Below are 13180 nucleotides of genomic sequence, written 5' to 3'. Positions count from 1 at the left end.
TTCTCATTTTAATTTTTTCATTTTGTTCCGCACTTTTTTGGTTTTGTTTCTTGTTTTGTTCTTTCAAGGATGGAGACTCTGATAGTGGCGATGACTCTGATAAAAGGTCATGTGAAGAGAGCTGGAGACTCATCACCTCCCTGCGGGAGAAGCTGCCTCCCAGTAAACTGCAAGCCATAGTCAAAAAGTGTGGCTTACCCAGCAGTGGCAAACGAAGAGAGCCTATAAAAATGTACCAGATCCCTCAGCGCCGACGCCTCACCAAGGACTCCAAGTGGGTGACCATCTCGGATTTGAAGATCCAGGCAGTCAAGGAGATCTGCTATGAGGTGGCACTGAATGATTTTCGCCACAGTCGCCAGGAGATTGAGGCCTTGGCAATTGTGAAAATGAAGGAGTTGTGTGCCACGTACAACAAGAAAGACCCTAATGAGCGAGACTCCTGGCGAGCCGTCGCTCGTGATGTCTGGGACACGGTGGGGGTCGGGGATGAGCGTATTGAAGATGTCATAACAAATGGCCGAGGCGTGAATGACATGGATGATCTGAAAGTGCACATAGACAAGCTGGAGGACATCCTGGAAGAGGTCAAGAAGCAGAACAACATGAAGGATGAAGAGATCCGGGCTCTCAGGAACAAGATGCTGAAGATGGAGAAGGTTTTGCCTCTGATCTCCACCGAGGGCCAAGAGAAGACCAATCCAAGTGGAGCAATGAGGGCCCGCAGCTCCAGCGAAGGCAAGGCTTCGTCTGAAGACAGGCCTGAAAGCGATCAAGCAGATGATCAAATGTCCAGCCTGACGGGCGACGATTCTTCGTTTCGGCGTGGTCGCATGCGCTGGATGCGGCAGGAGCAAGTACGGCTGAAGAACCTCCAGCAGCAGGAGATCTCTAAGCAGCTCCGCAGGCAGAACGGCCCACACCGCTTCATTCCCCCGGAGGACCGCAAGCTGCGCTTTCCTTTCAAAAGTAACCCCAAGCACCGCAACTCTTGGAGCCCTGGCACGCACATCATAATCACTGATGAGCAAGTGATCGAGTTAAAGGTTCCCAAAGAGGCAGTGCAGGAGGAGGATGGGACGGAGGAGGGAGGCGACCCCAAAGAAAGGGCAGGGCCTTCTATTCATTCCCACCCTCCTCTTCCTAGCCCATCAGGGCAGCGGAAAAGCAAAGACCTGGAACAAGGCTTGAGCCATAGACCTAACCAAGGCCACAGGAGCCAACAGCCCCATGAGAGAGGCCGCAGCAACTCCTTCAACAGCAGCCAGCGGGCATCCGGGTCCATGGAGTCCCTGCACTTTGGGGACAGGAAGCAGCAACCTCCACAGCAGGCTTTTTACCAGCCACGCTACAACCAAAATCAGCCTCATCCTTATCCTCATCACCATCAACAGCAGCTTTCACAGCCCTATCTCTACAGCAATGACAGCAGCTACAACTACCAGCAGCAGTACGCTCACACCCAGCAGCCTAGCCACCACAACAACTTTCACACACCACCCCGCATGCGTAGACAAATGTCAGCCCCTAATTTGAAGGCTGGACGGGAAACAGCAGTGTGAATGGGATGCGAGCAAGTCGTACTTTTATGTACTGAAGTATATAGCACTATGTTCACACCACAGAGGCTTACAGAGAAAAATCACAGCATTGGACAGCTTGTCCTCATTGAGTCAAACTGCCAGAAGTCTGGCTTTTTGAGCCAGATAAATTGAACAATATTTTCCTTTAATTTGTTTCTCTAAATTACAGCCGTTTGTCCAGCAAAATATTTTAGTCATTAATGTTTTTACAGATTTATCCTTGATCCCTTGTAGATATCAGCTGTGCTGCACTGGTTGCATCTGTAGCATCAGGAGGGCTGCTTGAAGGTTTCCATGCCACACTGGACTTTAGAATATTTGTAGTACAACAAGCATTTATTTTGTTGGTTAGTCAATCTGTGTGTTGGTCATCGATTGTTGATGGCTTCCTGAAAATTATGCCAAAAGTCAGCAGGTTTTCAAATTTGCTCAGTTTTTCAAAATCCCTTTCATGTTTCTGAAGTGTCTTCAGTATTTTAGCCTCAGCAGGATTTGAACTAAAACTTATGCTGCTTTTCCCATTATATTTGGAATCCTAAATAACCACTACTCAACCACCACTACATGCAGTTTAGCCTATGATAATAGTAGACCCAAACATGGGGTCATTACTTGAATTTTCAATTGAAGTAGCACTACATCTACATTTTATTCATATTTGTGTTGAAGATATGCAACTGAAACATTCAAAGAATGCTGGAATAACTAGGTTCAATAGTAAATGTCTCTACCTGAATGTGTTACCCCATGAACTAGAGTTCCAGAAATGCAGCTAATGTTAGTCTGATTTAGTATTTTAATTAAAATACTTTATGGGTCCTCTTACATTTCAGTTCATTTTTTTAACTGAAGATAGAATTTGAATGTACTGTGGATTTAAAAAGGCCTTTGTTTTTGAAGGCCTCATGGTTTCTGAATGCCTTATGTAAAGGGGTCAAGTATTTTGAAAGATGTGCCTTATTGGGTCACCCATATGTCAAAGCACTCAAAGATTTATTTCTGCTTTTGCCTATTTTCTGCTATTATGAAAAAAATATATTTGTATTTGTCAGAGATACTGTAGCATTTAGGCAGAAATACAGTTGTTTTTAATCGCACCCAAACAAATATATTTGTTGCTTTCCATGTTCTTTAGGCTGAATTGTTTTTCCTAAATTAATAGCAATCTTTAGATAATGTGTCGTTCTTTCCTGCAGTGAGTTAGTTACGCATGCTTGTTCAAAAAGACAATTTAACAGTGTTTTCAGAGAAACGCTGCACGGCAAATTGGAGTCTGCTTCGCTGTGCGCTTTGCTTCTATTGTTCCTCTCGGTTGTCTGCTGCACTCTGAACCTCAATGCAGGGGGCATTCTGTTCCCACGGGGATGGAGGCAGCGTTCGAGAACGCTCCGCTCTTCTATGCATAGAAATAGAATCCTTTGCTCATCTCTAGACACAAACTCTGCATGATTAGAATCACATTTATTTTCTGGTGGCCCAAATATGTGCACAGTGAACCCAGAAAACACGACCTCTCTGACAGGGCCATTGCCATGGTTTTCTGGGGCTCATTTTAAACATACAAAGGAGAACTAGAGCAATAGTGAAGGAGTCTATGCATATTTTTTGAAAAGCTTTGAAAGAAATATCAGAATTGCAGGAACAGTGCAGCATGCTCTTTATCAGTGCTCAGTCAGAGTTTCATATTTCTATTTTACCTCCATTTGTCATCAGTTTGTCTATGTAATGCCATTAGTAGCACAACTCAGTTGACAAATTTCTCACTGTTGGTACATAGTCTCCAGTAACATCTTCATTGAGCAGGATCACATTTTATATGATGGCAATGTTCACTCTAAGCACCAGGCCACTGTTTTTCCTGCCTTGATATAATTGTGTTTGTGTGTTTGCTTCATTTGCAGTAGCGCACATGTTTGTTACCAGATCAGATGTTCTGAATTGGCTCAGTAAGTCCTCATGTGTGACTGAAGCCTGGTGAAAGAGAAATAGATCAGAATTTCACCTGATTTTACTGTAGAGCTTGAATGTTTTCTGTGTGCCAGCAGAAAAAGGCCTTATTTCTATGTGAATGCCTTATAGAACTACAAGAGCTTGGTTGATCTTTAACTGAGCTCCGGAAATTAGGAAATGAGAAAAAGAAACCTAATTATATTGCTACAATGCTCTTCCTTTATTATCTTCCGGTGTAGCATAAAAAATGGAAATTGCTTGAAACTTGCTACAATGGATCTATCGCTTATCAGTAAGGCCTTGTAGCTTATTTTAAATGACTATCAAAAGCATATAGTTCCTCTCCTCCAATAAGGAATGTTACTTAGAATATGTACGGTGCTGACAGCAACTCCAGCTATAACAAGGAAAGCCGAGGACATTGTACAAATTGAAATGGACAATGTATATTGTTTTTAAATATGAACGGTCTGATATCTGTTCAGTGTTTATATGCAATGGTGATATTAAGTGCCTCCAAATGGCTGTGTAATATGTTGTTTTTTTGGTTTTTTTTGGGGGGTGGGGAACATAAATCAGCATTTTGTGGAAACTATGAACAATGATGTTCACATGATTTTGCTGGTTTATTCAGGATAGCCATGTCCCATTGTGGTTAATATCAAATTTCAAATGTTGACTGAAATAATAAAGGCAAAATGTCTGACTGTACGTTCAGTGGACGGTCTTGCAACAACATTTTGTTATTGTAGCGTAATATTACACTGACTCTAGATGCTGGTTTGTTCACATGTTAAGATATCAAGATAACATGTGAGTAATTGGTACACTTTTGGTAAATAATTCCCTTGCCAAGTACTGGAAAGGGCACCAATCCAATACACAATATCAATATAGGATGTTAGCAGCAGGAAATGCTTCATTATGATATCAGAGGTTAAAAAAAAAGAATCTAACGAGATTCTCTGACAGATCGAGCTTAAATATCACATAATTACTCATAGCAATATCTAACATAAAGCGCAGGTCATGTGATAACAGTAGCCACGAGTAGCCTAACTTTAGCACAAGAACAAAACAAGTACATATAATAGAAATACAGTTCTTATATTTTAAGTTGTTTAATTTACTATTTTTCTTTATTTATTTTGTTGTGACAGTCATGTAGTATAGTGTTTTAAAAGTGTGGGCGTGTTTAGATCCACGTGTGTCAAGTACTTCAAGTAAAATTAGAAAAGTTTAAAGCTTGAAAGACTTTAGTCTAATCAAGTTACCGAAGTAACCTAATGTCACATCAGGAGTCTTTTCCAAGGACACTTACTGGTGTGGCGTGAGTCAAGAATGAGGTGTTTGCCTGAATGGGGAGTCAAACCTGTGTGTCAAACATTATTTAAAAATACTTTGCACTGCCAGGAGGTCCGCTGAATAGCATACGCACACATACAGTTTCTAAAAGTTATCTAAATTCTCCAGTTAGTTATTAATTGCCTTTTGGTGCACGTTCAGTGAAAATGACAATGGTTGCTTCACCCCTCTTGTCTTTAGATTACAGTTAGTATGGTGTAGTGGGTAACACCCTCCACCCATCAAAGTGGAGTTTGATTCCTCACTTGAGAAAGGGCCAAGAATCCAGTAGCCACTCTGGGTAAGAGTGTCGGTCAAATGCTGTGAATGTAATGTAGGCTAAATTTCCTCATTTAAAAAATGTTAATTTTTAATAGCAGCCTAACAAATTTAAGTTGGTTTAACATTAACCTTAGTAACAATTACTACAAAAGCAGCTCACAAATCTCGATGCGTTATGTTGCCTTGTTGCCTCTGAGTTTTCTCAGCAGCTTTTTTACAGACAAGAAATAATCTACTAGTCCCTAGTATCCACTGCTCTTTAGTTAGTGATTAAGCAGCCACTGAATATTCTGTTTTTAGACTTGTTTCACATACTCATGCATTTGGAATATTATTACCCCATGTACATTAAAGGCTCAACCCCCAGTTTTAAAAGAAAGAGTAAAAGGCACAGCTCATGGTTGCCCTGTATTTCAGGTAATCCTGTTGGTCAGTTAAGCAGATATCTTCTAGTTCTCCTTGAATCAGAATGTAAAACTCAGTGAAGAAGGGCTAGAGCAAATAAAAACAGTGAGCGAGAGAGAGAGAAAGACTGCTCTGTTCTCTGAGCAGTGGAACAAATCTGATGAGCTCATTGGCGATAGCTACATGTGTGATGACTCACAAGCAGCGGGCCATCTGTAGCGCAGCTCTACCCCTGGCCTTTTCTCCTAAGCCAGCCTTTATTAAAGGCAAAAAGAAATGGGGCAGATCTGTATGCACAACTGCAGTTATTTGTTTGTTAAAAATGCTTTTAATTTAACTTTTAAAAAAGTCTTTTCATTTGAGGTGAGTCTATAGAGAGCGCTTAGAGGGTAATTAACATGTTTATGTTGAGCGGGTTGGTAGAAGTGTGTTTTAGGATAAAGAAATACAGCCACACATATTCTGACACAAGGTTCATTAGATTTTATGACCACAAGCCCTCTCACTAGTCCTTATAATGATTAATGTATTAGTAACGTTCAGTTAGTCTTCACTGGAAGCCTTCTTGTAGATTATATTAGAGTACAGAATTGGTGCTGGGATGAACACAACACAGTAAGTACTAGGATGATAACACAACTGTTAGGAATGCAACTAATGATTATTTCTATAATCTAATGGCTGTTATTCTTTTAAGCAACTGATCTAATTGTTATGCCTTCCCAAGTTCTTCTCTCTTTGCTACTATCACCAGGAAAGGTTCTGACTGTGTTAAAAGGGATTTTTAAAAGGTGTAAAAGCAGTATTGCTTTAATTGCTTTCAGTAGTGCACTGCAGTGCAAAGCAGAATTGCCGTGTCTTATATGAACAGGAACAGTTTTAAGTCAATGTGAATAGGAAATTATAATTTTGCTTCTTTACAGTGATGTATTTGTAATTCAAACACAGTATCAGGGAGGGTCTCTGAGCTGGCTGGGAAAACAATAATTTTGTCTTTTAAATTATATGATAATTAAAGCATATTTAACATGACCAGGGACTTGAGCGAACAAAGTAATAGAAGAGTAATGATTCATAAAAAAATCATAATTTGATTTAAAACAAGACAGTGGTGCCTCATTTCATCCTCTCATTTTGCAATACAGCATAAGGTTAATGCTTATATTTTCAGTTTATTTTCAGAGCATTCAATATGATAAAAGTACAACATTTTGATCAAAACCTATGCTTTATAATGTCCCAATCTAATGCTCTAGCCACAGGCTGATATGTTGTCCCCAAGGTAACACATTAGCCACAGGCTAACGTGCTTGTCATGGTACAATACAATATGCTGTGTTACAATTCAGTGCAATACAATATGATATATTGTTACATCCCTACAAGTTAAAAAAAGAAAGAAAAAGGTCAATTTTGACTTTAGGATGATTTTAAATAAACAACTTTACTCTGTTGCAGGCCTAATTATCTTAGCTCTTACCATGTCTGACTTGAGGAAAAGATTCACTCTGTTCTTCATTTTGTAACATATCAAATGGTTTGCATGTCCAATTGGAAAGCAGGCTCTCCACACCTGCCACTGAAAAGAGTAAAAAGGTTCAGGTGGGTTTGTGGGCTGGTCTGGAGGTCTCAGCTCCTGCAGCTCCATTAGCATCGTGTTGATGGGCCCTGTCTGCTGTCCCCTCTCCCCACCACGTCCTGTTCCTCAGGTCTACGAGAGCAAGCTTCAGGAACTGCAGAAACAAGTGGAGACTCGCTCACTGATAGCAGAAACTCCTGATGAAGAGGAAGAGGAGGAAGAAGAGGACGAAGGTAGTCACCCTTCTCACTGTCCAGTTCACCAGTGTTAGCATCCCAGTACATTTCACACCAGAAACATATTCTCATAACTCTCATGACAAGATTATGTCCATGTTTCATGATATTAGTGAGAGCTCTTGCACTGCACTGCACTTGAATTCTGAGATTCTTTCGCAGTCTGTAGCTGAAATAGCTACTGTCTGTCCCTGCTGCAGTGCCATGGACGCAGCATGAATTTGAGCTTGCTCAGTGGGCCTTCAGGAAGTGGAGATACCATCAGTTCACATCATTAAGAGACCAGCTATGGGGGAATGCAGTGTATCTGAAAGAAGCCAATGCCATCAGTGTGGAGCTCAAGAAGAAGGTATAGTATTGGAACGGTCCCACCTCTAAGCTGAGTGTTGAAAACAGTATGACAGTTATAAGAATACAGTGCTCTGCAATTTAACATTTTGATAGCATTTCTCTTAATAATTTGAAGTAAAAAGTTTGTAGCAAAAGAAGTGCTGTGCAAATAACAAGTTTGTCTGCCCTGACTGATAATTAAAATGCAAATGAATGCTTGGAGAACACTGTAAAGTTAATGACAGTGCCTCATCACTATTGACTCCTGAATTGATTGTAAGTAGCCCTATGAGCAAAACACAGCACCTGAGTTGAGCCAATCTTTGATTTAATGAGCCACACTGGTCTGCATACGGATTGGGACATAAATCACATTTGGTTGTGAGCGCTAGGCTGTTTCAGTTGTGTTTGACCCATCCACTGTCAGGCTTCAGCTGATTTACTCTCTGACTATCCAAGTGTCAGCTTCCTGCAGGCGGCTTTTAAATGCTGGGGAAAAGGGCAGACTCCTCTATTTGCTTCTGCTCCTGCTCCTCATGTCTCACTCGTCTCGCACTTCGTTATTTATGTGCTTACTTTTTCTCAGCCCCGTGGGGTGTATAGCCTTAAAAGACCCTTGCTGTGGTGGCTTGACGTTAAAGCGTCTGTCTGTGTGGAGATTTAAAGCCTCAGCAGACCCACATGAAGAGCAGCATTTAATGAGCAAGCAAATTAGAGCAAGTAAAAGCAACATGTGTGGCACTATATACATTACAATGTATGTTTCTATAGACAAACTTTTTTTAGCCTCACGAGGCTTGACATGTGTCTTGTCTTTTGATGACTGGAGTAAAATTGATTATACAAGCAAAGCAAGCTAGCTATCAAAACAATTTTGATAACTAAAGAAACTATTTTCACCTGTAACAGATAATGCGTATGTTTACAGCATGTAATGTGTTCTCTGCACATACAACACACATCGACATGCTTTTTGGGGGGAATTTTCAGCCATGCTAACAACATTTTAGTGGGCAGAAGTGAGTAATGTTTGTTTATTTAATGGTTATTAGTAACACCCTTTAGAGGGCAGTGGTGAGTATTGCTTGTTTATTTAATGTTTATTAATAACACGTTTGGGGGCAGCAATGAGTAATGTTTGTACATTAATGATAATAACACATTGAGAGGGCAGTGGTGAGTAATGTTTATTTGAGCTCAAGCTGTTAATGTCATCAGTTAGTAGCTCCTAAGTATCAACAGCTAGGTAATCAGCCTATTTGGCCACTTTACTATAATAACAGCAAACAGTGAGCAAAAAAAGACATTAAATTGTTTGTAGTAATTATTTATATGGCAAATAATCATCTGCTAAAATTTAATCTTGACAGGCTAAATACAGTTGAAAACGAAACCTCCAAAAAAAAAATCGCCCTCTAAGGCTACGCTTTTTTTTTTTCTCTCACACTCACATCTTTTAAAGGTCCAGTTCCAGTTTGTGCTGCTGACAGACACACTGTATTCTCCACTCCCGCCGGAGCTGCTGCCTTCTGAGCCGGAGAAGGAGCGCAGCTCCAGGCCTTTCCCTCGTACTGTGGTGGCTGTGGAGGTCCAAGACCTGAAGAATGGAGCCACTCACTACTGGTCCCTGGAGAAACTCAAGTGAGCTTTAGGCTGCCAACCACCACTGGCCTTTTGTCTTTCAAAGCAGACGGTTGACAGATGTCTTTTCCCCGTGGAGTTTTGACATGGCATTTCGCACCCTTTCAAAAACACCTAGTAATTTGCTTTTCAAAAATCTAGCAAGTCCCATTTTAGCGGAACTGCTCTACTGAATCGAACCCAAAGATTATGTAACGTACATGTGATGCTCTGAGCGGAGGGTGAAAAGCTTCACTGTTTCTTAGAATAAGCATGTCCATAATAGCCTTTGTTATTCTGTCATTTTAGTAGCTGATTCATGACTGGGTCGTATTTCTTCGCTCTTTCAGGCAGAGACTGGATCAGATGCGAGAGATGTATGACCGCGCAGGAGAAATGGCCTCCTCCAATCCAGAGGAGGGGGAAGGGCCTCTGACCGGCAGTGACCCCTTCTATGACCGTTTCCACTGGTTCAAGCTAGTTGGAAGGTATGTCGTCATTCACCTTGATTAGATTTTCAGGCCTGAAATGGAAGTATGAAGTCTTTGGTAAAGAATAAAAGAACTTTATCAAATATCCTCCTATTATATTAAACTTAGCTGCTAGAAAATCAAAAACATAATTAAATAAAATAAAATAAATATGCTTCTTAGGTTAACGTTTGAGCTTCTGTATAATAAGTGGTACATTGTGTGTGTGTTTTGTTGTGCTGGTGGGAAATTCAGGGTGAGATGTGTGACGATTGTGTGTGGTGTGGTACTGTGTTGGGGTGAGTTACTGCATTACTCTGATGAAAGGCTCTCTGTAGGAATGTGTTGGAGGAGGAGGTGATTTCTCATGAATCATTCATGATGTATTCATTTAGTTCACACTGCTGAGACATTCCACATCCTTTTACCACAATTCATCTTAATATACATTTGGTCTGAGATCTTATGAAATCATTTTATTTAGGGTACATTTGTCATTCAGGTTTGTGTATTATTTCCTTCACTGTGTGGGTTTATTTTGTTTTTGTTTTTTGTTTTTTGTTTTTGTTTCTTGCCACAAAGTGCCACCTTTGTTTTCCTTTAATTTATTTTTTGTTCCACATTATGTTTTCTGTAAGGCTGTTTTTCATCTTATCATTTTCATATTTCATATTAATATTTTCATATTTATTTTCTGCATTTTATTTGCCAAAATCTTTATTTTGGACTTTGTCCTCAATTGTTTTCCCATTGTTAGTTATAATTCATTTTTACTAAGTTCCTTCATTTTGTTCTGTATTTATTTTGATGAAAATCAGTTTTTTGCTGTATAACTTCAATCCTGTAATCATTTCATGATAATTTCCTGGTTTTGGTAGGCAGCTATATATGTCTAAATATGTTAGTTTTGTGACAACTCTGTCATCTTCTTGAGGAAGTCTTAACAGGGAATTCCACCAATTTTTTCAAAATTTATTTGATTATACGTAGAAATTTGTAGAGAATTTTTTATTCCTTTTTTTCCAGTGGTGGTAATTGGGACTAGAGGTTACAGTGTCTACTACACAAATGTAGCCATTTTATTTACTATCCAAAAACTACCAGTAAACCTACATGTCTTCTGAGTTTTTATATGTAATATTAATTAAGGTAAAATAGTTGATAAAATATGTTTTCCTTATGCACTATATTGCCTCACAGTGCTCTTACAATGAAACCTCTCCTCAATTAATGAATTTGTGAAAATATGTTTTACGTCATAAACCTTAACACAAAACTATCATAAAACACTATTTCAGACATAAGACAGTGTTTATAACTATTGCATAGAATAAGCTTCTGTTAGGTAGCTTGTAGAGGTATTAAATACTGTACACGTCTGGTTCCAGTCATCAGCACTGTGAACAATTCTGACTTGGTAAGTTTCTTTAGAATGGAGCATTATACATCATACCACCATAGGTGACTTATCCCGTTGTTAACCTATTATTATACAGAAATTTGTTTTGAAAATTACCCTTTAAATCTTAATTTTCTTTTCTAACAGTAATTGCTAGTACCTTCACAGTAAATACCTCACACTCTATTGTAAGACGTGAACCTGTCCTGGGACGGCTTCTGCTGTAGTCCAAGACCACCTTGCTAACTCTTCGGCCCATGCTGGTCCCCCTCCTTTTGGTCCCCTACCCTTATATAGCTCACCTATCTTCCACGGATGTGTGAACGAGCACCTGGCTGACCGCACGCCCTCACCTACCTTCTCCACGGCCGACTCGGATGTCACAGAGCTGGCTGATGAGCGGCAGAGTGAGATGGAGGATTTCATGGATGAAGAAGCCTTTGTGGATGACACCAGCTCGGACGCTGGCACCGAGGAGGGCTCGGACATCTTCAGCGATGGCCAGGACCCCTTCTATGACCGCTCTCCCTGGTTCACTCTTGTGGGCAGGTTGGTGTTTGGGGGAGACTCGGAGAGATGGAGAGAAAAGAGACAGACGACTGCTGTAAACCTAGGAGTGTGACATGTTCGTTCAGAAGTCATCTTCAGCTGAGTGTAGCCTGTATTTATAAATGACCTCTCCTTCCGGTTTTAATCACATTGTAATTAAAGAACCAAGTATTACATTGTAACATCATACAATGTATAATATTGTAATACATTTATAATTGTATGTCTAGAATCCACATTTCAATAGTATTTCTCCTCTTCTTTCAAAGAGTGAGGAGTAAATCTCCTTAATGCGAAATTACAACAAACCTTTTTTTATTGCTATTGATAACGGCAGCTTCTGAGGGTTCAGATGAATAAGACATTTTATGAAGCTTACAATCAGGTCACATTGCTTCTTGACTCGAGTCCTAATGAGAGGAAAATAGCTCCAATAGAGGTCAAGTGGAGTGCAGAGTCTGCTGTCTCCTCTCCCTCTCTCTGTGCTCAGAGCCTGTGTCACCTCACACCATCAAAGCATAGACTGCATTAACAGCTGTCACTAAGTGCTCATGTAGTTGTGTATTATTAAAATTTTGTTTAATATTTGTGTTGTCTGTTTTAAGCACTCATTTTGCTTGGATTTATTTCTTTGTCATTTTGTAGTTGTGTTAAAAGCTGTTTCAGTCTGCTGTGGGAGAGAGAGGGAGGGAGGGACGGAGAGAGAAAGCAGCAGAAAGGCTGGGTGTGTGGATCAATGCAGGGACAGTGGAGTGAGCATGTTGTCCTGTCATTAATGCACCTGCGTCACTGTGACCTCACAGATGCTCTGGAGTGAAAGCTTTCTCCCATCTTAGCCTCTTGTCACTCTGTGGGGGGAGGAGCTGCAAGGGAGCAAATTATCATACAAAACAGCACTTTGATTTGGAGGGAGCCCATTCTGCAGCAGACTGAATCTTCTGTCTTCTTTAGTAAACATTTTTGTCTCTTTCTTTTTTTTTTTCTTTTCTTTTTTTTTCTTGGATGATTTGCCAAATAGCACAACGCATGGAGATGACTCATGAGCCTTAAAAGTAAAAGATATAAATTCTCAGTGTGTTCACAGCAGGTAGTAAATAACTGTTCTAATGAAAGTGTTGAAGTTAATCAGGTGAATGGAGTTCAAATTGACTGTCTAGCTCTGTTAAAATCAGCTCATATATGTCCATACTAATGTATCAATGTCAGATCTATATGTGTATGCATGTTCCTCAGTACATTATAATAATCAGCACTCTTTCTCCAGAGCTTTCGTGTACCTGAGTAACCTGCTGTACTCTGTGCCTCTGGTGCACCGCGTCGCTATAGTGACAGAGAAAGGGGAGGTGCGAGGCTTCCTGCGTGTTGGGGTCCAGGCCATCGCAGGTAAGAACTGCTATGTTTCTCACACCTGCTCCTATCCCATCGGAGTATCA

At 40.3% G+C, this 13180-nt stretch overlaps 1 protein-coding gene across 12 annotated transcripts in view; it reads left to right on the top strand.

The window, feature by feature from the left end:
* The window catches only part of kif1b (kinesin family member 1B), an 84118-nt gene that overhangs the window by 50825 nt on the left and 20113 nt on the right, over nucleotides 1–13180 (top strand). For 7 of the 12 annotated variants that reach the window (XM_036591232.1, XM_036591236.1, XM_036591233.1 and 4 more), the window contains 6 exons: nucleotides 7274–7376; nucleotides 7580–7728; nucleotides 9172–9350; nucleotides 9680–9817; nucleotides 11496–11747; nucleotides 13012–13130. In XM_036591232.1, coding sequence (XP_036447125.1) covers nucleotides 7274–7376; nucleotides 7580–7728; nucleotides 9172–9350; nucleotides 9680–9817; nucleotides 11496–11747; nucleotides 13012–13130 — 940 coding nt within the window. Of the gene's footprint in view, nucleotides 1–68; nucleotides 5058–7273; nucleotides 7377–7579; nucleotides 7729–9171; nucleotides 9351–9679; nucleotides 9818–11495; nucleotides 11748–13011; nucleotides 13131–13180 lie in introns of those variants that run through there. The other 5 variants (XM_036591240.1, XM_036591239.1, XM_036591238.1 and 2 more) reach the window with 3 other exon arrangements.

The sequence above is a fragment of the Colossoma macropomum genome, unplaced genomic scaffold (assembly GCF_904425465.1).
Source record: "Colossoma macropomum unplaced genomic scaffold, Colossoma_macropomum, whole genome shotgun sequence".
NCBI lineage: Eukaryota > Metazoa > Chordata > Actinopteri > Characiformes > Serrasalmidae > Colossoma > Colossoma macropomum.
The sequence above is the reverse complement of the archived record's forward strand: the minus strand, read 5'-3'. Positions and strand labels throughout refer to the sequence as shown.